This window comes from Vipera berus, assembly GCF_964194415.1.
Source record: "Vipera berus genome assembly, chromosome: 5".
Classification (NCBI taxonomy): domain Eukaryota; kingdom Metazoa; phylum Chordata; class Lepidosauria; order Squamata; family Viperidae; genus Vipera; species Vipera berus.
In genome coordinates, this window is record NC_138207.1 from 6,520,902 (window position 1) to 6,546,818 (window position 25,917).

Sequence of the window (25,917 nt, forward strand, 5' to 3'; positions counted from 1 at the left end):
AGGTGAGGGAACCACAGAGATGTTCCTCATGCCCTCATAGGCCACCTGCCTATCTCAAAGATTATGTGGTCAATTAGAGAAAGAAGTATGTAAAGAATTCTAGTTGGAAAGACATGCCTCTTGTTTTTTTGGATTTTGTTAATTTATCTGTATATTTCATTTTGTAATGGAACTTACAAGAGAAGTCTACTCATAGACTCATACTGGGTCATTGTGTACCACTTGTCAGTACAGAGATACTGGCAGAGCAGCAGAATGGTCTGTTTGTGATCTTACGGGCAGCAACCATAAGTACACGTCCAAGAAGCTCGCATTGACAAACTTCTACCTTGAGTGGGGTCAATCACTCAGAATTAATGTTGGTGGTTGGGAGTGAGTTTTATAATCTTGAGAAAGGATTATAGAAGAATATACATATAATCTTGAATGGGGTCAATCATTCACTGTATAAAAGTTAAGTGTAAGATGCCAAGTTGCAGTGTTATAAGTATACTGTCTGATCCTTGATAGGGGAAAGGGGTGTTGTGTATTAGGTTTTGGGAAACAGCTATTCACATGTTTGAACTCTAACAGTTCTGGCAGGAGTTTTAATGGCGGAATTGTTAGGTTCAATCTGATTGGCTGTATGGAAGTATATAAGTTTGCTTGTATGCCCTAACCCCTTAGTACAGATAATGACTGCTAATAAAACATTAGTTTGTTTGTACTCATCTGTCTGGCATCTTCTCTATGCATCGGAACCCAATACTTAACACTATGTATAAGAAATAGGTTTAGTTGAGGATCTGCTCTAAGCTAATAAAATTTCCAAAATTGGAATAAAATCAGCAGCTTTAATTATCTCACCTGAAATCAAGATAACAGTTTAAATACTTACATACCTTGAATCGGAGCTCCTAAAGCTCAGATAGAATGAGAAAGTGGCAACACCGTCCATCATCCATGATCACCCAGACCCATCAACTATTTTTGTTTTCTGATAAATGCAAGGAGGAAACCTGGCCAGGGAAAAGCATTCTAAGCTCTAAGCATATACTCCATGTACATAGAAACATTCCCAGGTGGGAGGGAAAGTGGTTGGAAAGAGAGAGTTTTAGGAGGAGAGGACTACATGTACTTCTTGATTTACAACCATTTGAAGTTTCAATCGACTAAAAACAATGAGTTTGCTTAAGAACCATCTCAAAAGAGATCATAAAATTGGGCATGAGTCACTTAACAACCACGTTGCTTAACAATGGAAATTCTGGTCCTAATTGTGATCATAAGTTGAGACTATCTGTAATGAAACATGATAGAAGAATGGTCAGGAGAAAACCACCAAAGGCAGACATCAAACTCTAGATCTATTCAGATGGACAAAAGTCCAGGATTGCAATACTCTGCTTTTTAAGGATAATTAGCCCCCCTGTTTAACTCTGGGAGGTGGGAGGGGAAGAAGGTGGTTAGAACTAAACACACATGAAATATATAGAAATCTCCCCTAACTTCTAGACCTGTTTTATTTTTTAACATGAATGTCCTCAGGAATCACTTATCATTCTCTGCTGATGCCCTCAGGTATTATTTTCTCCAATGGCCACATCTGGAAACAGCAGCGACACATTGGCATCACTTCTCTGCGGAAGCTGGGCCTGGGAAAGAAGAGCATTGAGCATCACATAGAAGACACAGCTCAGACGTTGGTGGAAACATTTAAAAAAATGAAAGGTATGCAATTTGGGGTAATCGCTCAAGTGTCTGCAGAATTTTTTTCCATTTGTGTATTTCAAATAAGAACAGACATATTTGATTAAAAAAAATAATTTTTTTGAAACAATTTCAGTTCCCAATAATGTTGTTCATTGCATAGAAGTCCTGTTCTTTAATAATTGATTATGAAATATCTTCATTTGCAGGACAGCCATTTGACCCTTCAATTCCAATAATAAATACAGTTTCTAATGTCATATGTGCTTTGAGTTTTGGACATCAGTTTGCTCCTGAAGATGAAAGCTTCCAGAAGCTAATTCAAGCAATTGAATTTATTGTGAAATTCAGTGGTACCTTTTTTCATGCGGTGAGTAATGTTTTCTGTTCAAGAGACAAAACTATTTCCATGAATATTTTCATGTAATCACGAATGGAATTCATGGGGGAAGCCTTGGAAATTGTCTATTGTACTATTATCCCCAGTAGCCAAGACAAGTCTTTGCAGTTTCCTTGTCAAGATTTTGGAAGTGGTTTGCCATTTCCCACTTTCTAGGGCTGAGAAAGAGGGACTGGTCCAGTGTCACCTGAATGCCTTAGTACTTTAGTTGGGACAAATACTCAGAATATCTCAATAAAAGATGGTCCACCACTTCCTGGGTCAGTCTGACATTGAACAGTTCTTTCATTTTTTTCTTAATAGCAAAGCAACGTCTACTTCATTATGATTTAAGCCCATCACTTCCATGCAGAAATTCTTTTGCTGCAGCCACCAGAAAAGCCAATGCCATCCTAGGCTGCATTAACAGAGGGATAGAATAAAGATCACATGAAGGCTTAGTACTGATTTATAAGGCCTTGATAAGACCACACTTGGAATATTACATTCAGTTTTGGTTGCCACGATATAAAAAAGATCTTGAGACTCTGGAAAAAGTGCAAAGAAGAGCAAGAAAGATGATTAGGGGGCAGGAGACTAAAACATATGAAGAACAACTGCAGGAATTGGGTATATCTAATCTAGTGAAAAGAAGGACTAGTGGTGCCATGGTAGCAGTACAATATCTAAAGGGTTGCCGCAAAGAAGAGGGGGTCAACCTATTCTCCAAAGCCCCTTAAGACAAGACACGAAGCAATGGATGGAAACTAATCAAGGAGTGAACCAAGCTAGAACAAAGGAGAAATTTCCCGAGAGGGAGAACAATGAACCAGTGTAACGGCTTGCCTCCAGATGTTGTGGGTGCTCCACCACTGGAGATTTTAAAGGAGAGATTGGCTAGCCATTCTCTGAAATAATATACAGTAGAGTTTCTTGCTTGGGGTTAGCCTAGAAGACCTCCAAGGTCCCTGTTATTCCATTATGAAAAGCTAACAGACCGAAAATTCAACCCATGTAGTTAATTCATTGTTTAGCCTGCCATGTGTTGGAAGAAAAGTCTTCATTACGGTCCAGTCCAAGCCAGGAATAAACAAAATGGAGACTGCTTTAGAAAGAAGGTTGCAGTTTATTGAAGAGGAGAGCCAGGCAGAAAGATGGCTCTGGGAAAGATGACCACATGTAGCTAGGAGTGGTGGGTTTTTATATCTTCTGGGGCTTTTGAGGTCATTCTCTGTTCCTGTTTGAGGCTTTGTAATTCCTGTGTCATATACTTTGACCTGAGTCTCAGTGTGTCCTTTTGGTATTCTGATGGTGGGTTGATCCTATTATGTCACCAAAGGTCATGTCTTTTAGAGTTTGGGTTGGATTTGTAGATTTTAGGGTTCTTTGTCTTCTTAATCTCATCAGCTTCTAAAATACTGGTTCCAACCTTCCTGAATGGATTATTACATCTGCATTTCTAAAAGCTGGTTTCTGCTGAGTTTCTGCTTGGGGCTATTAAGATAAACTGGGCTTGCTTTTCTGCCTTTAAGTTCCTTTGGGGACATATATTTTGCCTATTTAATATTCCCCAAAATATTTATTTCTCTGGCTTATTCCTACACATGTGAATCCAGTTGGTCTAATTTATTAAATCAATTAGCCATAGGTTACCATAATTACAAAGGCTCCTGGAGAGAATGAGAGAATAAGAGAATTTTATATTAGCTTTAAAATAATCTATCTACTTCTAACACGATTCTTTTCTGGAAGAATTTGGAAACAGCTTTTCTGGAGGACTTTTGGGACCTGACACCATGTAAAGTTTTCCATGTTTCAATGTGCTTGCAATGTTTTTCTTTGGTTATTAAGTGCTGTCTATTACTGCAAACTGCTGAGAGTCTTCTTTAGTTGCAGTAGGAAATGAATAAACAACCTTTCCTTTTCCATTTCTATTAGATGCTTATTATGTTCCCACGAATAATGACCTATCTCCCGGGCCCTCACAAGGATCTCTTGGCTTCAGTAGAGGTGATCAATTCCTTTGCAAAGCAGGAAGTAGAGAAACACAAGGAATCAAGGTGTCTGCATGAGCCACAAGATTTCATTGATCACTATCTTCTTCAGATGGAGAAGGTATGGGTTTATTGTAGTTCAATACATGGGCAAGGAATTATTACATTCCTGGCTATAAGTAAAGAAGAAAAGATACTGGTATTGTTTTCCTTGGAGTTATTTCTTTTTCATTCAAGTCCCATTTTGAATTTTGCCCGTTCTAACTTCTGATTGCTTCTAAATAAGGACTATATTGTACCTCTGCAATATTAGACTCTTGTTGTTATGTATATATGTATATAGGAGATGTTCATAGAGATGGCCACTGACACCACCAGGTGGCAGGGTGCCCTGTCAGGATTGGCAGGGCAGTCTTTGGCAGGAAATTCGGACAATGGGATTGGTTCCAAGTATACCTGGCTAGGTATATAAGAGGGGCAGTTGCCCCTTATTACCAAGTCTGTGCTACATCAATAAAGAAAGTTATACTGAACCCTGTTGTCCTGCGTCATCCATCTTGGCCATGCGGTCCAGAGCCCATGATCTAACAGTGGCAACAAAGGTGGGATGCTGTTTCAATCAGAGCTGAAGTCACTCTGAAGTGCGAAAGGCAGAAAAAAATTTCTGAGACCTTCCTAACGAAGCAGCATTCTAGGACCAGTGCAACATGGCTAAATCTGGAGCGACCAGTGAATTTTGTTTCAACATCAATGAGCCAGAGAGATGGGGAGTGCATCTGGGAGAAGTCGAAGGGTTCCTGATGATCAACAAGATCACAGAAGATAAAATGAAAGCAGCGGCGCTTTGTGCCTAAGCGGTCAGGATGTGTATGATGTGGCCGTGGGTCTGTGCTCACTGACGCCCGTTGAAAATGTTTCTTATGCTGATTTTAAAAAGAAGTTGGAGGAGCATTTCATGCCAGGGAGAGCTCCAATCTATTGGCAGCATAAATTCATCCAGCGCAGCCAGCATCTGGGTGAGCCAACCTCACAATTCGTCTCAGCGCTGAGACAGGCTGCTCGCCAGTGTAAATTTCCTGATCTTGAAGACAGGATCAGGGATTGAGTGGTGTTTGGACTGAGAGACCAGCAATGCCGACAAAGGATCCTCGCAAAACCACCAATGAATCTGTGGGAGGTTTTAGACAAGGTGATGGCTTACGAAGCAGCCAATGACTCTGGCAAACACACACACTGCAATAACAGCAGCTCAGGAGCGACCATACGTCATGAGTGTGCTTCAAGCAGCGGAAGCAGCAACCTGGACAAAGAGACAGAGGTAGATGCGGTACAGCATAGACTCAGAAAGCATCCACCATGGCGGGACAACCACGGGGGCCAGTGGAGACAATCATCAGCCAACAAGAGCACAGTGTGCAGCTGCAGTTGCAAGGAACTGAGGGGAGCCAACTCATCCAACCATAAATGTGCCAGCTGTGGGGGAAACCATTTGCGAGCGACCTGCCAGTTCAGATCCATAAAGTGTCATTCCTGCAGCAAGACAGGGCACATTGCAGCTGTCTGCCAGAATCAGAGCAGAGACAGCCTGAATGAATTACAAGCTATGGCATCGGAGCTTGAAGGTACTGTTCTCCCTCGGCACAAACCCCGGCACAATCCCTCAGTCCCTGGAAAGAGCAGACGGACCGTGTCTCACATGGAAGTCCATCAGCTGCTCAAACCAAAAATAACAATACAGGTCCATCTGCAAGGGGTACCTTGCACAATGGAGCTGGACTCCAGCTCTGCAGTCTCAGTAATCTCCTCTGAGACATTTAAAAGAATTTGCGATCGGAGTAAGCAGAGGGTTCCTTTAAAGCCCACCAGTTTACAGCTGTCAGATTTTCAGCACACCCCTATTAAAATCAGGGGAAAGGCCACCGTGTCTGTGGGGTTTAAGGACTTTCAGGATCCCTTAGATATTTTGCTGACCAATGGGCGGAGAACTAGTTTAGTAGGGCTGGATTGGTTTGATGCCCTGGGCATTTGGTTGGGGGGAGTGAATAGCATCAGCACAAACGTCTTGAATCCGTTTGTAATTAATTTACAGACGTATTCGATGACAGGCTGGGGGAGTACACGGGCCCTCCCATTAAATTTAAACTAAACCCGAACATTCCACCGGTTCGTATCAAGCCCCGAAGAGTCCCATTCGTGCTCAAACATAAGATTGAGAGTGAACTGGAGAAACTGGTGGAACAGGGAGTGTTAGAACCGGTGGACGGGGGAGACTGGGAAACTCCAATTGTGACTCCGTTAAAGGCAAATGGAGAAATTAGAATATGTGCTGGTTATAAGGCTACGGTAAATTGAGCCTTAAATCCGCACACTTACCCGGTTCCGTCAGTCTGGCAAGTTCTCGCCGCTGTCCAAGGTGGTGCGCTCTTTGCAAAACTTGATTTGGCGCAAGCATATCAGCAGCTGTCAGTGAATAAGGAAGCAGCTGACGCTCAAACAATAGTGACACATAGAGGAGCTTTCCGAGTTAACTTGTTACAGTTTGGTATCTCAGTAGCTCCTGGGATTTTTCAGGAAGTGATGGAGAGGACTCTGAAGGGCATTCCTGGTGTATGTCCCTATTTTGACGATGTCCTCATCACTGGGGAATCTGAGGAGATCTTGGCTGACAGGCTGCAAGCTGTTTTAAGCAGATTTCACTCTGCTGGGCTTAAACTTAAAAAAAGTAAGTGCAGCATTGGTGTGGCATCCACTGAGTTCTTAGGGTTCAGGATTGATGCCAAGGGTATTCACCCCCACTGACTCTAAGGTGAAAGCAATTAAGTTGGCTCCAACCCCAACAAATAAGGCTGAATTGCAAGCTTTTCTGGGGTTACTTAACTTCTATCACACGTTTTTACCCCACAAAGCAGCAATTGCAGAACAGGCTGTTAGATAAGAAAACTCCATGGATCTGGACCAAGGACCACGAACAGAGTTTTACAAATCTTAAACACCTGTTAAATAGTGATTCAACCACCACACATTTTATAGAAAATAAGCCTATCTGCATCGCGTGTGATGCATCCCCTTATGGGGTGGGCACTGTATTAAGTCATATAGAGGAAAATGGGGAGCAAAGGCCTATTGCATACTACTCCTGAACTCTGTCAAAAGCAGAAAGGAATTATGCACAAATTGACAAGGAAGCACTGGCAATTGTGTCAGGTGTAAAAAAATTCCATGATTACCTGTATGGCAGGGAGTCCACCATTTTTACAGATCACAAACCATTGTTGGGGTTGTTCACAACTGACAAACAAACACCACAAATTCTTTCCCCAAGAATGCTTAGGTGGTCCATTTTTCTATCCGCCTCTGCTTGCAAACTAGTCCATAAACCGGGAAAGGACATGGGCCATGCAGATGCATTAAGCAGATTGCCAATGATGAGCAATGACCCTGATCCAGCACCAGCAGAGCAGATCCTACTCATCCAAGATCTTCCAGATTGTCCTCTACAGGTGAAGGATATTGCTGCTGGCACCACAGCAGACAAGGTACTGAGCAGGGTCAGCTCATGGGTAGCATCTGGGTGGCAGGACAAGAGCCCGGGGTCAGAATTCCAGGCATATTTTATGAGGAGGCACGATTTGTCTTCTCATAAAAGATGTTTGCTGTGGGGTAGTGGAGTTATTATTCCAGAGAAATTTAGGGAAAGGGTCTTACAATCATTACACGAGGGGCATCCTGGCATAGTAAGGACAAAGGCACTAGCTAGGAGCTACTTATGGTGGCCTGGTCTTGACAAAGCCATAGAGGAGCAGGCAGCGGGGTGCTACACATGTCAGAGATCAAGGCCAGAACAGCCACAAGCTCCCATTCACAAATGGGAACGACTCACACCCCATGGTCTAGGTTACACATTGATTACGCTGGGCCTTTTCAGGGACAATCGTTCCTGGTAGTGGTTTGTTTGTTTATTTATTTATTTAGATTTATATACCACCCTTTCCCGAAGGACTCAGGGCGGTTTACAGGATATTTAAAAGAAAATCAATACAAAAGTTAAAACAAATTAAAAAATATTAAATGAAACCCTGAGAGAAAATAAAAACCCAGTTAAAATTAAAATTAAAAATTCTCAGCCTGGGCCAGAGAGCTCGAAGAGCCAGGTCTTCAGGTCCCGGCGCAATGAACGGAGGTCGGGGGCAGTCCTAAGCTCTGCGGGCAGCTGGTTCCAAAGGGCAGGCACGCCCACTGAGAAGGCCCTACCCCTGGGTGTCACCCGCCGGCAATCTTTAACCGCCGGCACCCTGAGAAGACCCTCCCTGTGGGATCGCACTGAACAAAGGGAGCTTGATGCTGGCAGCAGGTGTTCCCTCAAATATCCTGGACCCTCGCCATTTATAGGTCATCACCAGCACCTTGACAGTCACTCTAAATGGCTAGAAGTAGTCCCAGTCGCTAGCATGACCACTGCAAAGACAATTCAAGTGCTTCGGGGACTATTTGCCACTCATGGGTTGCCTGATGTCTTGGTCTCTGATAAGGGCCCACAATTCACATCTGCTGATTTCCAGGCATTTACCAGAGCCAAGTCAATTAGACACGTCACGTCAGAGCCTTTTCACCTGTCGACTAAGGGTTTGGCAGAACGAATGGTGAGGACAACCAAGGACGCATTGAGGCGCATCATCAGTGGAGATTGGCATCATTGGTTAGCTCAGTTTCTTTTGACGCAACATACCACTCCATATACTGCTACGGGCAAGAGCCCTGCTGAGTTGCGTTGGGGACGGTGACTCATTACTAAGTTGGACAGACTACACCCAGACAGAGTGGCAGCTCAACAGGAGCAACCAGACACCACCAGAGAATTGCACATTGGTGAAAAGGTTTGGGCCCGGAACTATGGTCTAGGGCCTATCTGGATTCAGGGGGTGGTAGTGGGCAAAACTGGGCCTGTATCTTACATTGTAGAGGTGGAGGAGGGTTGCGAGATGAGAAGACACATTGACCAGTTGAGGAAGAGACAACCTGAAAAGCCACAAAATGTGTTTCCAGAGCAACATCTGGCTGGTAATCAGGACCCTGATGGCTTCCCAAGGGATGACTACATTGCAGACCCAGATGCCCTTGCTGATCCGGGTGACCAGAATGTGGGGCAATCAGTGAAACAGTCAGCAAGGATCCATAGGCCACCGGCATATCTTAAGGACTATGTAAGGTCTTGAGGCTAGGGTATTATAAAAAAAAAATCAAGCTCCACACTGCAGGGTTTTATTCCATTAGTTGTTTATGGTTTCCATTATTATTGGGGATTTTTGTATGGGGGAAGGGGTGTTATGTATATATGTATATAGGAGATGTTCACAGAGATGGCCACTGACACCACCAGGTGGCAGGGTGCCCTGTCAGGATTGGCAGGGCAGTCTTTGGCGGGAAATCCGGACAATGGGATTGGTTCCAAGTATACCTGGCTAGGTATATAAGAGCGGCAGTTGCCCCTTTGTTTGCCAAGTCTGTGCTACATCAATAAAGAATGTTATGCTGAACCCTGCTGTCCTGCGTCATCCATCTTGGCCATGAGGTCCAGAGCCCACGATCTAACACTTGTTATACATGGGAGGTTCCTTGGGGAAGTTAGAAATGTTTCTGTTTGTCATCCTGTAATGTTTGCCTACCACTCCTTTCCCCTTTTTATAAAGAAGTTCCATTAAGAAGAAAAAGAGTTAACAAGGTAAGGTCTTTTGATTGAGTCATACTTACACAGAAATGGTTGGAAAAGCTCAGATATTTTCACAGATTTGATCACAAGTAAAAATGTAGAAGAGTTGAAACAAGGAATAAAGGTCCTCCTCTCCATTGTTTTCAGAAAAAAGATTGATTTTTTTAGAACAACTTTTATCAATTTGAAGTTAAGTTGCCCTTGATCACTTTATTTACAATTTGATAGCATCAGTCTTGAGTGTACTAATGGTTCAAGGGTGGTTCAATTCTTCAGTTCATCTTTCACTGTCTATCATGCTATTGTCAGTACATCCATGGGTGTTATAATTATAGGTTTCTGGTTACAGTGTCCACACTAATTATAAAGAGCGATGGTGAGCGATTGGCCCATTTGTGGTTGGGAAAGGAATAAGTCATGTGGTACTTGCTCAAACGCTTCTCTATCTCAGTGATTGTCATACCTCTGGTGTTTTGTTTCATAAGATGCTTCTCAATCAATAGGCAGGTGGACTGGATTGTCTCATTTGTCCCATAATTCTTCATGACATTACACTGGTTTGGTGAAAGGTTATTGAGGTCTCACAAGAATCCAGTACAGGTACTTTCTGATGTACAACCAGGCCCCAAATTTCTATTGCTAAGCAAGGCAGTAAAGTCTACCCCCTTTTATAACCTCCCTTGCTACAGTTGTTAAGTGAATCATGGGATCGTTAAGTGAATCTGGCTTCTCCATTGACTTTTCTTGTCAGAAGCCAGCTAGGAAGGTTACGAATGGTGATCGCATGACCCGGGACAGTGCAACTGTCATACATGCTCATTTCCAAGCCCTTGAATTTTGTTCATGTAAGTTCTTTTTGCAAATAAAGCAAAATAGTAGATTCCAGTGAGAATAGGAACTTTTTGGGTCCCTAATTCCAAACAGAAGACAGATATCCAATTGTGGTAAGTTAATGTTTTCAAAGCTTTGTTTCCCCTGAGTAACCAGGAGGCGTCGTTTTAGAGGGTGTGGTAATGGACTTCCCTTCCCTCTCTCCTCAGAAGGGGATAGATTTTCAAAATGCTTTTAACAGGAAAGGTACTTGGGGTAGAGAGAAGGTAAAATCTCACCCATTTTTCCCACATTGCTTTCAAGGTGCTTGGTAGTAAGTTTGGCCTCGGATGTCAGCAGCTTGATGATGGGCCATAAATGGCCGATCTTTTCCCCATCAGATCAAACAGCTGCCCTGGATCAAACAGGAGGTCTGTCACCCTTCCGGAGTCACTCAGGTGCCTCTTCATCCTCATTGCCACTACAAGGAGACTTCAAAACCTCTTCAGGGTCCACCGGCAGGAGAAAACTGGCCGGTGGAAGGAGCGATCTCCCCAAAAGTCCACCAGCACCACGATCGCAAACCGGAAGCCAGTATATGTTTACTCTCATGACTTGCTACATAGAGGGGGAAAAAACTAAAGAAAACTTGCATAGAATACATTGTAATTTTAATTTTCCATTTTAAACATCAGAGCAGGAATGACCCCAACTCTACCTACAATGAAGACAACCTGGTTCAGTGTATTTTTGATTTTTTTGGTGCTGGGACAGAGACAACTTTCACTACTCTGATGTGGGCATTGCTCCTCTTGACTAATCATCCTGACATCCAAGGTGAGAAATCAGAGCTGTGGGAACAAGGGCCAGTCTCAGGTTCTATAATATACAGAAATTATTTTAAATTCTAAGCCAGGGGTGTCAAACTGCCAGCCCGTGGGCCGGATGAGTCGCAACGAAACTGTGCCGACTCCATTACCGGCAATGGAGAAAAAGCTCCGATAACTCGTGCGACATCACGTGACGTCGTGAGTTTGACATGTCTGTTCTAAGCTATTGAATGAGGTACTGAATCTATTCTTCATAACAATAGGCTTGTATTTTCATCCTGCCAACCAGGGAAGACCCCTGACCACAGATTTGGGTGGAGGGCTGGGGAATCAATCTAGGGCCATTGCCTGCAGCACTGAGGGACACAACTAGGACAACAGACTGTTCATTATCATAAATTGTTGGAAGTACCAAGATGTTAAAAGTATTAACTAGTATCATCATGATGCCTGGGGAATGTTCTTTTAGGGATTCCTTTCATGTCCCCTAAATAAGCCCACCAAAGTGGTACCTATTTATCTATTCATGTTTGCAAGCTTTCACACTGCTAGATCACCAGGAGCTGCAACAAATGTCAGGAGCTCACCCAATAACAAAGGAGCCCTCAGGTCTCAAATGAGGTCTTGCAGATTGTCAGCTGAAAATTCTAACCATGTGAGCCACCATGCTCCAATGAATCTGGTGGGAAGTAGAGAGGTGGCCTTGAGTCTGACCCAGTGCCAGTCTGAAAGGGTTGAAGGGCTGGAAGCCATGCCAAAGAATTTGTGCTGAGGGTGGAAGGCTGGTGGAGGTATAGGGAAGAGCCAGCTTGGAGCTGGAGCTGGAGACAGCCCCAAAGGATGTCACACTGGAATGGAAAGGAAGCAAGAACTGGCCCAGAGAATCAACAGGGGCCTTTGCAGTGAAGTATGTGACCCAGATCAGAGATGGAAAGGAGGAGTACAAATCCCAGAGATCAGAGATGGATTTGGAGCCTTCTGGTGTTCAACACCAAGTTATGGAAGCAAACTTTGGAATTCCAACACATGTAGAGCCCAGAAGCTGGATTCCCATTGGCACTAAGAGCTACAGTGAAAATGCCACACATTGGGTGAGTCTGTACGACTGGCAGAATGGCAGGTCTGCCAGCACAGCAGGAGGTCAGGTTTAGGGGTCGAAGAGCATCTCGTAGGGTTTAGGAAAAGCAATTCAAATAGTGATTGGTAGGAATATAAATAGGTGCTGGGGGCAAGCCCCATAAGCAACTTAAGTGTTCATGGCCATCATGCCAGCTTTCTCAGTTAGCCATGGCCCAACCCAGGAAAGTGGACACCCTTGAAGATATGATCTTATTGTCAAAACAGTGACAATGAGATCTGCTCTGGGAGTTATCATTATTCCCTCTGTCATGGTCAGACTACACAGTGGTATCCTTGAGACTTTCCAGCACTGCCTCCTCTGCAGGGAGGCTGGAACTATTCACATATTCCCTTCTTGATGACTGATGGACCATTCAGATTCCAGAAGGAACTGTGGGATTGTCCTGGGGGATCTGCTGCATGGCCCTTTCAAAGCTCTGGCCACAGCCTGGAATCAGAAAACAGCTGGAGCCATGGACAGGATTGTACCCATGTGCCCTCTCTTGGCCCATCACTTCCGACAGTCCAGTGGGTTATGCAGTAGTTGAGCATGTTGAAAATGGCCAAGAGACAAATGCCACTGGAGGAATACAAAAAATGCTTATGACTGGAAATAGATCAGAGTTGCCATTAAGTCCTTACCTCATGGTGCTAAGAGTGACAAAATGCCACATCACTGCAGAGGGGATGTTCACAGCACCATTTAAGGAGGCCTTGATTTGACTCTTCCATAAGTCACCTTCACTGAACAACACCTATCTTGACAATTTCTGTCCAGTTTGCCATCTCCCCTTTTTAGTGAAGGGAAAGTAGTGGTAAAAATGGCTGCACTGTTGGTCCAGAGGGTCTTGGATGAAATGGATTATCTGGACCCCTTTCAGCCATGTTGAGGCCTGCTTATGGGACAGAGACAGCATTAATCATACTTGTGGATGATCTCTTGAGGGAGGGGGATGGGGATAACATGTTCATCATTGCTCCTCTTTTCTTGCAATGCCTGGACACATTGGGTGTCTGAATGGGGGAAAACAGGCTTCAGCTTCACCCTGGTAGAATGTAGTATAATAGAATTGGAAGGAATGTTCCTCAAGCAGAAGACCTATACTATTCCAGGCAAGTGGCTGTCCAATCTCTTCTCAAAAGCCTCCAGTGATGGAGCACCCACAACTTCAAAAGACAAGTTGTTCCAATCGCTGATTACTCTTATTGTTAGGAAATTTCTTCTTAGTTCTAGGTTGCTTCTATCCTTGGTTAATATCCAATCATTGTTTCTTGTCTTGCCTTTTGGTCCTTTGAAAAATAGTTTGACCCCCCTCATCTTTAAAGACACCCCTCAAATATTGGAACAATGCTGTCATGTCACCCCTACACCTTCTTTTGGTAAGATGGATTCACTGTGGGTTGAAAGAGACTCAAGGATTTAGGGGTTCTGAGTGGACAGCATTTTGCCAGATAGATCCTGTGTGCAATTTGTGGTTCTTCCAGACTCATGACTCCAACTGAAAGAGCAGGTGGCATCAAGGCTAGGACACCCATTGTGTAATTTCATGTTATTTGCCAATTGTATGCTTTCATGAATTGTGAGGATCCGTGCAGGGTCTCTCATGCCATTGTAATCTCTCAGTTGGATTCCTGCAATGTGCTCTACTTGGGCTACCCTTGAAGAGTATTTGTAAACTATAGTTGATAGCAAATCCAGTGGTGCAGCTACTTCTAGAGATCTCTTGGGTGGCACATATAACACCACTGTTACATGAGCTGCGCTGGTTGCTAGTTTGGTTCTGGGTCCAGTTCAAGGTGAATTTAAAGCCTTTTATGGAGTGGGTGTAGGGCAGGACTCCACAACATATCTTGGTTAGTGGCCCAGTTGGAAAGGGAGGGCAGATACCTTTATGCCTGCATGCACACACATGCAAATTTGGCTGTGCACGCGTGTGCACAAATGGGGCCACAAGCATTAGCACTCCGCAAATGGGGTGGTGACGCCGGCGCAAGGCTCATGGTGAGGATCACACTGGCAAGATGTTCACAGCAATGCCAGTGCTGGTGCAAAAGGGGTGAGCATGCACTCACACTCTTCTCCTCCTGAAGGTGAGGTCTACCCATACCCTGCGGGTGTTCAGGAAGAGTCTTAAAACCTGGCTCTGCCAATTGCCCAGGGGACCTGATAGAGGAGCGCTACTTTGGGAGTGACTGGCAGGGTAGAGAGAAGATCCCTACTCCTCTTGTTTTTTTAGTTTATGTAATCCTCCTTATTTTAATTGTTCTTTATTATCTTTTTTGTTTTGTTTTTTTATTATATTGTAAGCTTCCCCTTCCGAGTCATTGTAACCATGAGATGGGTAGCATATACATTTAATGACTTTAAAAAATAATAAAAATAAATAAACAAATGAGTGCTGTGCAAAAATTTGATCCACATTATTTTCAAGAGAATTATAGAACTTTCTTTAAACAAAATCAGATTTTCAAACTGCTTTGGGATTGAATATTTAAGAAAGTAAAAGTGTAGTTTTGTCTTTCTTAGAAGAATATCTATGTGTGCACAATTATTGGGCAACTATTAGTGAGCAGAATTATCAGGTGACTAAATGAAATGAGATGATTTTGAGTGCATCTTCAACCTGAAAAAGTCCAACTAGCTCATCTTTAATAATACCAGCTCATACCAGTACCCCACCTCCACCTTTCTGGCATCTGAATCAAAGTGGAGCTCTGTGCGCATTACTGATCCAGCCATGGGGCCATCCATCTGCTCCATCAAGAGTCATTCACATCTCATCAGTCCATAAAACCTTTGAAAAAACTGTCTTCAGAGATTTCTTGGCCCAATCTTGCCATTTTATCTTACGTGTCTTGTTCAGTGGTGGTCGGTTTCAGTCTTCCTTACCTTGGCCATATCTCTGAGCATGGAGCACCTTGTACTTCAAGGTACCCCAGGTAGGTTTCAAATCTGGAATATGTCAGCATTGGAGGATAGTGGGTTCCTGGGTAGCTTCACGTTTGATTCTTCTCATATCTTTGGCAGTTAACGTGTGTCTCTTTTTCTCAACAAATTTCTTACGACCCTGTTGAGCATTTCCAACAAAACATTTGATGGTTCTGTGGCAATTTCAAGAGTGCTGCATCCCTCCGAAAGACCTTTTACAATATTTGACTTTTTAAGAGTCAATTGAATGTCTTTTCTGCCTGAGGAAAACAAGCTGCCTAATAATTATGTAGACCTTGATAAAGGGTGTTGATCTCCTTAGCCAAACCCTCCCTCGTTACACAAATACACATCACCTGATATCCACTAAGCATTCAGATTTATAAACCTTGGAGGTGGAAAATATACACATAAAAATGATGATACGGTCAAAATACTCACTTGCCTAATAATTATGCACACAGTTTAGACTGAAAAAGATTCCACCGAATATTTAAACTGAATCAACAGCTTGCATGAATATTCTGAACCTGTTTGGACTGGATATGATCAGAGCCCAGGAAATGCATTTTCAATCTGCTCTCCTTCATAATATTTTTTTTAAAGGATGGGATTACATTTAATACCCTAAAGGCTATTCTATGTCCTAAAGTTCGGTTAAGGATTAGAATTTGGAAACGAGTAAATGAAACATAATAATGAAAATAAAACTTCTATTTCTATTGTTTTTTCTAGAGAAAGCCCAGAAGGAGATTGAAGAAGCCTTTAGTTCTTCGGCCTCAATTTCCTATCAGGATCAGAAGAAGCTGCCCTACACCAATGCCGTGATTCATGAAATGCAGCGTTTCAAAAATGTCTTGCTACTTGGGGTCCCCAGGCAAAGTACAAAGGATGTTATGATGAAGGGTTACCACATTCCAAAGGTGAGAAATGCTAAGAAGAGCCACTGCTCTCAGAAACTGCTTTGGAAATGAATAAATATGGGACTATCAAGACAAGCTAAAACCAAACATTTCATCAATATTGTTTGAATATTTTTGCAGGGGACCATGATTTTGCCAGATCTGCGCTCTGTTCTTCTTGACCCTGAACAATGGGAGACACCTGAAGAATTCAACCCAAATCACTTTTTAGATAAGGATGGGAAGTTCATTAAACGAGAAGAGTTTCTGCCCTTCGGAATAGGTACGTACATGAGCCCAAAGCAGTTTATCACTTATAGATTCCAACCACCCCCATCACTGTGTTATTCTGAGTAGAAAATCCATGAATCTCTATTCCTTCTACTTTCAAAACCATGAGAGTCGGAAATTCCTCTTAGGCTACAAAGTTTAAACTACAATGAAACACTAATTATATTTAGATAGTAATCAGTAGAGCTTTGCACAATTATCTCTGTTATTTGGGAGAGAATTATTAGCTAAATCCAAAGAAAGCAAACCTACTTTTAGCTTCCTAATGATGGATCTGCATCGCAGAGTTTTCATCCTAGATGCATTAAGCTCCATCTTTTTAATGGCTGCAGAGCTCCCCCTATAACAGTGTTTTCATCCTGTCTGGTACTGCTTGTACACCAATGAATCTCTCTCTATTGCTGGTGCTGATAACAAAGGGCTTAAAAGGCAAAGCTTCAGTTATGATAGAGACAAAAAAATATTGTTGTCCCCCAAAACTCAGGTCCTCTTACCTAAACATACAGCCCCAATGAACAACACCAGCCAGGTGGAAAGGAAAAAAAACCCTTTTATATGTAAATAAAAGATCTATCAAGAAGCAAATTCCAAATGGGCACACCTCTGCTTGGTGTGGACCCCCTTTTATGCAATTTTGAAAAGCATACATTGCCATGATGCCAATCATGGAAATACATATCATGATAAAATAATCACTAAAAGCAGCATACATCTTGCTTCCATCTTCAGGGTCATAGTAAGACAGTTTTAATTAATCAATATGTCATCCACCTTATAATAAAATGAGTTTGGGTTGCTTAGTTCAGTTAAAGCTTGAACTGCCCACAGCCAGCTCTTCGATCCTGAGTCAAGATTGACTCAGCCTTCCATCCTTCTGAGGTCAGTAAAATGAGAACCCTGATTGTTGGGGGCAATATGCTGACAATGTAAATCGCTCAGAAGAATGTGGTAAAGCCCTGTGGAGTGGTATATAACTATAACCGCTATTATTATTGCTATTGCTAAAGGTTACATGTTAAAGGTTACAAGGTAGTCTAAGACTTTGTCAGTATCACCAATAGTGTTCCTCCTTACTATAAACCTTCCTATGCAATTTGGTACCAAGGTCCTGCCCATCACCTTTATGGTCAGGGATTCCTGAGCAAGAAAAAGATGTTGTTTTTGTTGTCGCTGTTAGTTGTGAAGTCGTATCTGACCCATTGCGACCACATGGACAACGTTCCTCCAGGCCTTCCTGTCCTTTACCATCTTCTGGAGTTCACTTAAGCTCATGCCTACTGCTTCAGTGACTCCATCTAGCCACGTTATTCTCCATTGTCCCCTTCTTCTCTTGCCCTCAATCTTTCCCAGCATTAGGCTCCTCTCCAGTGAGCCCTTCCTTCTCAATAGGTGGCCAAAGTATTTGAGTTTCAAATTCAGGATCTGGCGATCTAAAGAGTAGTCAGGGTTGATCTCCTCTAGGACTGACCGATTTGAACCAGGAGTCTTCTCCAGCACCAGAGTTCAAAGGCCTCAATTCTTTGGTGCTCAGCCATTCTTATGGTCCAACTTTCACAGCCATACATTGCAACTGGGAAAACCATAGCCTTGACTATACGCACTTTTGTTGACAGGGTGATGTCTCTGCTTTTTAGTGTGCTGTCTAGATTTGCCATGGCTTTCCTCCCCAGGAGCAAGCGTCTTTTAATTTCTTGACTACAGTCCCCATAGGAGGTGATCTTGGAGCCAAGGAAAATAAAATCTGTCACTACCTCCATTTCTTCCCCATCTATTTGCCACGAATGGAGAGGGCCAGATGCCATGATCTTGGTTTTCTTAATGTTAAGTTTCAACCCAACTTTTGCACTCTCCTTCTTCACCCGCAACATGAGGCTCTTTAGTTCCTCTTCACTTTCTGCCATTTGAGTGGTATCATCTGCATATCTTAGTTTGTTGATATTTCTTCCAGCAATCTTAATTCCAACTTTTGATTCATCTAGCTTCTCCGTCTTTGGTTGTAGAGCACATAGTCAATCTGATTTCTGTCTTGACTGTCTGGTGATGTCCATGTGTAGAGCTGTCTCTTGGGTTGTTGGAAAAGAGTGTTTGCTATGACCATCGTATTCTGTTGACAAAATTCTGACAGCCTGTGCCCTGCTTCATTTTGTACTCCAAGGCCAAACTTGTCTATTATTCCAGTTACCTTTTGGCTTCCTACTTTAGCATTCCAATCCTCCATGATAACAAGGACATCATTTTTTGGTGTTAGTTCTATAAGGTGCTGTAGGCCTTCATAGAACCAGTCAATTTTAGCCTCTTCAGCACTGGTGGTTGGGGCATAGACTTGGACTATTGCGATATTGAATGGTTTGCCTTGGATTCGAACTGAGATCATTCTGTCATTTTGGGGATTGTATCCCAGTATTGCTTTTCCTACTCTTTTATTGACTATGAAGGCTACATCATTTCTTCTGTGGGATTCTTGCCCACAGTAGTATACCTGATGGTCATCTGAATTAAATTTACCCATTCCTGTCTATTTTAGTTTGCTGATACCTAAGATGTCGATGTTCAGTCTTGTCATCTCTTGTTTGGAAGAAATAGATGGTCTGCTCAAATTGGCATTATTTCTGTTTAGCAATACCAAGCACTTACCACTTAGACTTATATACCACTTCATAGTGCTTTTATAACCCTCTCTAAGTGGTTTACAGAATCAGCATATTGCCCCAAACAATCTGGGTCCTTGTTTTACCGACCTCGGAAGAATGGAAGGATGAGTTAATCTTGAGCCAGTCATTACCTACGGGAGCACCTACTGCCAGCGTCAACACCCCTCCGTCCTGTGCGCTCCCACAGAGAAGGCCTCCTCAGGGTGCCACCGGTCAGAGAATGCCGGCTGGTGGCCCCCAGTGGGAGAGCATTCTCGGTGGGTGCACCAACCCTTTGGAACTGCTTGCCTGCCGAAATCCGGATGGCCCCCGACCTTCGCACCTTCCGGCGTGACTTAAAAACCTACCTATTCCAGCAAGCCGGCCTGGCCTGATAGATTTTTTGGGGTTTCATTTGTTTTACTATTGCTTTACTGTATACTTACCTTGCTCTGTACACCGCCCCGAGTCCTTCGCGAGAAGGGCGGTATATAAAAACAAACAAACAAACAAACAAACAAACAAACAAACAAACAAACAAATAAATAAATAAATAAATAAATAAATAAATAAATAAATAAATAAATAAATAATCAAACTCCTGGCAGTGACCTGAGTTAGCTTCAGTACTGCATTCTAACCACTGACCCACCAGGGCTCATAAACCTCTTTAACAAAGCAGTTTGACCAATGGCTAACCACATCAATAGACTCAAAGCATTATCCCCCAAAGCTGTTCCTGTGTACTAAATAATGTGCTAACTAAAAAGCAATACTAGAAGATAGGAAGATTCAATCTTCTTTCATGTTTCCTTGCTGATGGGATAAATTCTAGAGAATTGATTATTATCCCCTTCATGCATGCTCTTATATCTACAGGTGAACGCATCTGTTTGGGAGAGCAGCTGGCAAGAATTGAGATCTTCACCTTTGTGACCAGCCTGTTGAGGGCCTTCAGCTTCCGGTTGCCTGAAGGAGTGAAAGAACTCAATGAAGCCCCTATTGTAAATGTGGCAATGCATCCACACCCTTACAAACTGTGTGCTATTCCCACAAAGGCTTAAAACTAAATAGCATAAAAGGCATTAAATTATTACAGAGTAACTATTCAGTATGATAAATGTTTCCTATGTACCTATTGACTTAATATTGTGTTTTGCTTCTATTTACTCAATACTGAAACTTCTTCAACCTATTGCTGGGTTCACACAACATACCTAACAAGGTCAACCAATGACTAGGTTTGAAAAATGTGCTAACTATGCTTATCATGCTTTATCTTTCTTTCCTTTTAGGTGCCAATAAAACATATTACTTTCCATTTATCTTTCATATCTTTTTCATTTTTACTAAATTTTGGCTATGGACCATGTTCCCTACTCTGTGCAAACCTCATAGATAGACCAAAAGGTTGAAGGGTTGAAATGATGCTAAGAGAACTAACAGGCAAAGAAAGAGCATAGCTCCCATCCACAACCCAGGGCAGAGCATCCACTAGAGCAACCAATCCATTTTTCATTCCACACTTAGAGCTGAACCTAGACTGGATCTAATTCTGTGCTTCATCTGAAGCCCTCTACAGCCTAATCACTTTCTCTATAACCTTCCCCAAATATTTTTGCCATTACAGGTACTTCTCAACTTACAACAGTTCACTGAATGACCTTTCAACGTTACAACTGCCCTGAGAAATGAACTATGACCACTTTTTAAAGTTACGACCTTTGCAGCATCCCCATGATCCTGTGATCAAAATTCAGAAGCTTGGCAAATGGTTCATGTTTATGACCACTGCTGTGTCCCAAAATCATGTGATCACTGTTTGCAATCTTCTGATGGGCAAAATCAATGGGGAAACTAAATTCGCTTTCATCCGGGTCACTAACTTATCAATTGCAGTGATTTATTTAACAAGCAAGGCAAGAAAAGTTGTAAAATGGGTCAAAACCAAGGAGCCTTGGTGGAGCAGTGGGCTAATACCTCCTTAAGTAACACCAGCTGCCTGCAATTACTGCAGGTTCGAGTCCCACCAGGCTCAAGGTTGACTCAGCCTTCTATCCTTCCGAGGCAGGTAAAATGAGGACCCAGATTGTTGGGGGCAATAAGCTGACTTTGTAACAATGATGCTTGGGGGGGCCCGAAAGCCCTAATAAGCAGGCATATACATAGAATGAAGGCTATTGCTAAGCACATTGATTTGTGCTTAGATTGTAAGCCATCCTGAGTCTTCGGAGAAGGGCGGGATAGAAATGGTATTAAAAAAAACTCACTTAACAAATGTCTCACTTAACAACAAAAACTTTGCGATCACTTGTGACCATAAGTTGAGGATTATTTGTATTGCACCAGTTCTGCCAGTTTCTGACAATTCCTCTCCCAGAATTCTTATTCAAAATCTTCCTCTGAATCAATGCAAAGAAAGAGGCCCCTTGGGCTTAATCCTGCCTGGTCCCTTTGCTATCCCTGTATTATGGAGACTGAGTAAATTCCCAACAGAAGGGCCTGCTAGGCTTGTGGGACATTTCCTCAAGTGCCTCCTGGAAACCAGTTGGATCTGAATGACACAATCGAAACAGAGAGCTGAGTCCTAGCAGCGAGCTTCCTGGTATATGGAGAGTGATCTCACCACAAGTGACGTGAATGTCCTAGATCTTCAGATCACACGTTAGCTAAGAAACAAACTAGAGCAAGAGTGTATTGCTCTCAGTGTGAGTATCATGATAACTTCTTGGTTTTATCTTGGTGACCCTGAATTTCTGAGCCACTCAGAGCCTGCACTAATGGCCTAGACTAGAGATTGACACTTCAGAATATAATAAGCCTGGATGAATTTACCAACGTCGGGGAAATGAGGTCAAAGGCCTGGACAGTGAGGAAGGCAGTATGTCAGCAGTACTCACAGCTTATACTTGATTCCTTATGCAGGCCCCCCTAGAAAGCTACCTATGGAACAACACATCTTGATACTACCAAGTTCTCCCAGAGGATCATTTTCACTTTTCTTCCTCTTCCTTGGAGTCGGGGCTGGTATAAGAGCTGAAATCCTGTCTGGAGAATCTCAGACAGTGGTATACCTCATGTCCATGAACGTTCCAAATTATTTTGGAACAACTTAGAATTTATATTCATAAGCTTCACCTGTCAACTACACATTATTTCTACTTTGCCTGGGAGCCCCAGCTAGAAAGACATATTTTACAACTGCCTTCCATGAATCACAAGCATTGGTGTAGGGGAACTTTCCCTCATCCTGATAGGAAATTGCCCCCGAGAAGCCAAACATGTCTTCAATCAATTTCTGTATTTTCTCTAGAAAAAACGATGGAAATAGAAGCTTCATTTTATTCATTCAAGCCTGTTGCCCCCAATGTTCTTCAGAGGATCTGGCCTTCTCCTTCAAGTTATTACCAGCTTCTGAACTCCAATTCCAGATTTGCAGCCCCAGTTGGACCTCCAATGCCAGTTGCCATTTCAATGACCTTTATGTTGCTACTTGCAGCAGACCACCTTACAGAGGGCTCTAAATCCAGCTCCAGTCTCTGAGCACTGCACTGCTCCCTCTGGCTTCTGATCTCTGATCTGGGCCATGGATTCACTTGCGAGGCCCCTGTTGACTCTCTGGGCCAATTCTTGCTTCCAGTCCCTGCCAGCTTGTCTTCCTTCTGGGCTGCAGCTCGGAGTCCAAGCTGGCTCTTCACTGTGCCTCCACCAGCCTTTCGCCCTCAGCACACACTCTCCACCTTGGCCTCCAGGGATGAAACCCCTCCAGAATGGCACTGAGGCTCAGCTCTCCACCTTCTACCAGGCCTTTATGGTGCTGCCCCACTCATGCACACACGCTCACAATGGAAAGTTCAAAGTTTTTTATTCAAAACCCTCAACAGTTTCAGCATTAAACCAAATGAGAAGCTGGCCAGGTTACCAAACTCAACACAAGATGAATTCTTGACAAGATTCAATGCAAGAAATACCAAACAAAGTCCAAAGCCAGTCCTAAATCAATACACAAAGCCAGAGATCAAGATGCAAAGAACAGGAACACAAGAAACTGGCCATGCTGTTCCAGAAACACCCATTACTTTGACAGGATTAAATGGGCAGCACCGGTACAGCTGCTTTTGATGGGTGAGATTACTTCCTTGCAAGTAACCTGGCCAACTAGCATTGCACCTGTTCCTCTCTCTCATGCCCAACCTTGGATCAGGAGGAGGTGTGGGCTCCACCTCATCTTCACTGACTGCTGGCGTTTGCTCAAGGATTCAAAGAATATTTATTTATTTAGCATATGGCAGGCTCTCTGTATGTACATTCTTTGCTTGCCTTTAATCCTGCTAAGTTCATACTCCTCCTTGATTCCTATGTAGAATCAAGAATCTACACAGGAAAATTATTATGAAGGGTAGATTTCAAATATTTTTTGTGTTTTTAGAACCTGAGAGTGACTCTTGTTCCACTAGCCAAGTCTATCTCATCTTGGCTATTGGGATGATTGGTCAAGAGGAGCAGTGCCCACATCAGAGTATCCAAGGTTGTGTCTGTTCCAGCAGAAAAAAAGTCAGAAACACACTGGGTGTCAGAATCCATTTATATCACATTCAACGTATGTTAAAATATTGTGCCTCCCCCTGGATTCTGCCATCTTCCGAGGGGGAAGGAGAAGAGGTGTATTCAGCCTACCTGTAGGCTATCTTCAAAGACCATGGACAACCTTTTGAACTGGGGACAACAAGGGGGAGGGTTAGGGAAGAAGGTATCTGGGCTGTATCTCCATTTGAAACTGAAAGGAAGAAAGCAATAGCAATAAAAAGCATGAGAAGATTACCCTTTCCCACAGAAAAGCCTGACACCTAAGTTTAATTAATGTGAGTCTGACCAAATGGGGTTGAAGGGAGGGGGTTGCAACGGGAATCCTTTATATAGTATCAAAATGTAACACAATGCCAGATCCTGTCTTGTATTCCCACAATTGACTACATCTTAGTAAAATCGCCTTTTTGGACAAGCCTCGTTCGAAGAGTTCTTTATTTCCTAAGATGTGAATTGGGGTGGGTCCTGACACTGGGCCAGGTTCTCTTCATTGTACAGTAGCTAGAGTTAGAGGCACTCCTGCTCTGATGTTTAAAATGGAAAATAAAAATTACGATGCATTCTATCCACCTTCTCTGTAGTTATTTTTGCTTCTCTATCTCATCTAGAGAATAAATACATCCCTGGGGATTATATAGGAATACCAATGCAGGAGAGTAATAATTAAAGTGGTAGATTCACACTAATACACTATCTTAAAGTAGCCAAGATCAAAGACAGGTTCAGCTTTTAAAGAACTTTAATGCATTTTGTTTAAATTTACAGTTGATTTACCTCAGTAAATGTTTGCAGGTGGAATGGTGAAGATTGATTTCTTTAAGAAGCAACTTTATTCATTTGAAATTACTTTGCACTGGGTCACTTTATTTAAATTTGATATCAGTCTTAAGTGTACCAGTGGTCTGGTCACCACATTCAAGATATACAGTCTTCATTCCTAAACCATTAAGGCAGGTTTTCCACCCTCGTATTAATGGTACAAAAGTGCTTCATGTTCTACTATCTACCAAGATATCATCAGCATGTAATACCATCTGTGGGTGTTGTAATTGAATGATTCTGGTAACAGTGTCCATACTGAGAACAAAGACCAATGCTGAGAATTGGATCATTTGTGGATGGGAAAGAAATAGGCCATGTGGTGCTTGTTCAAATGCTTTTTCAAGCTCAGTGACACATATTTCTAGTGGTTTGCTTCTCAAGATGCTTCTCTTTCACTAGACAAATGGCCCGTATTGTGTCAGTTGTCCCACAATTCTTCATGAATTTGCACTGGTTTGGTGCAAGGTTAATATTGTCTCACAAAATGCCGTCTCACAAAATCTAGCACAAGTAGTCTTCGACTTGCTACCACAGTTGAGCTGCTTTGCAAAGCAGTTATTAAGTGAATTTTGCCCCATTTTCCTGTATTCAGGAATTGCCAATGTAGTCATGCAAAATTGAATGACCAGTTTTTGTGGGGAATGGATTATGAGTTTAAATCAAAACATCTCTTTTAAAGCTAGAACCATAAATGGCATATGACACCAGTGAGACTAGCGAAAATGTTTAAAAATACTTCTAACAATTGTTGGAAATGCAAACAAGGGCCAGATACTTATTACCACATCTGGTGGACATGCCCTAAAGCAAAAAGGGTTTGGGCTAAAATACACCTATGGTTGGAGAACATGATGAAAAATAAAATAGACTTGAATGAATGAACCTTTATTATCAAAGTACAACATGTATACAATGAGATTGGCTGAGCCTCCCTTCATTCCCCCCCTCCACAACTCACAGTGAAAAGAAACCCCACCATCTTGTTACACCATGTGAGCTAAGTGCACAACACACTGGCCTCGCAAGTCAATCATACATAAAGTTATTTCCCGTTCAAGAGCCTGACAGCCCATGGATAGAAACTGTTCTTCAGCCTGTTGGTGCACCTGGCTATACTCCTGTATCTCCTACCCAATGGTAGGAGAGTAAAGAGATACCGTCCAGGGTGTGAGTCGTCCCTGAGAACTTTCCTCACTCCTCCAAGGCAGTGAGCCCTGGCGAGGTCATC

General features: G+C 42.7%; 1 protein-coding gene across 1 annotated transcript in view; it reads left to right on the forward strand.

Annotated features, from left to right (window-relative positions):
* LOC308668900 (cytochrome P450 2J2-like) overlaps positions 1–20,344 on the forward strand; it is a gene marked incomplete at both ends in the record, with an annotated part of 30,260 nt that extends 9,916 nt beyond the window's left edge. The window contains 7 exons of the mRNA XM_081329167.1: positions 1,561–1,710; positions 1,899–2,059; positions 4,007–4,183; positions 11,275–11,416; positions 16,193–16,380; positions 16,501–16,642; positions 20,160–20,344. Coding sequence (XP_081185293.1) covers positions 1,561–1,710; positions 1,899–2,059; positions 4,007–4,183; positions 11,275–11,416; positions 16,193–16,380; positions 16,501–16,642; positions 20,160–20,344 — 1,145 coding nt within the window. The remainder of the gene's footprint in view (positions 1–1,560; positions 1,711–1,898; positions 2,060–4,006; positions 4,184–11,274; positions 11,417–16,192; positions 16,381–16,500; positions 16,643–20,159) is intronic.
* Between the last annotated feature and the right edge of the window lie 5,573 nt (positions 20,345–25,917).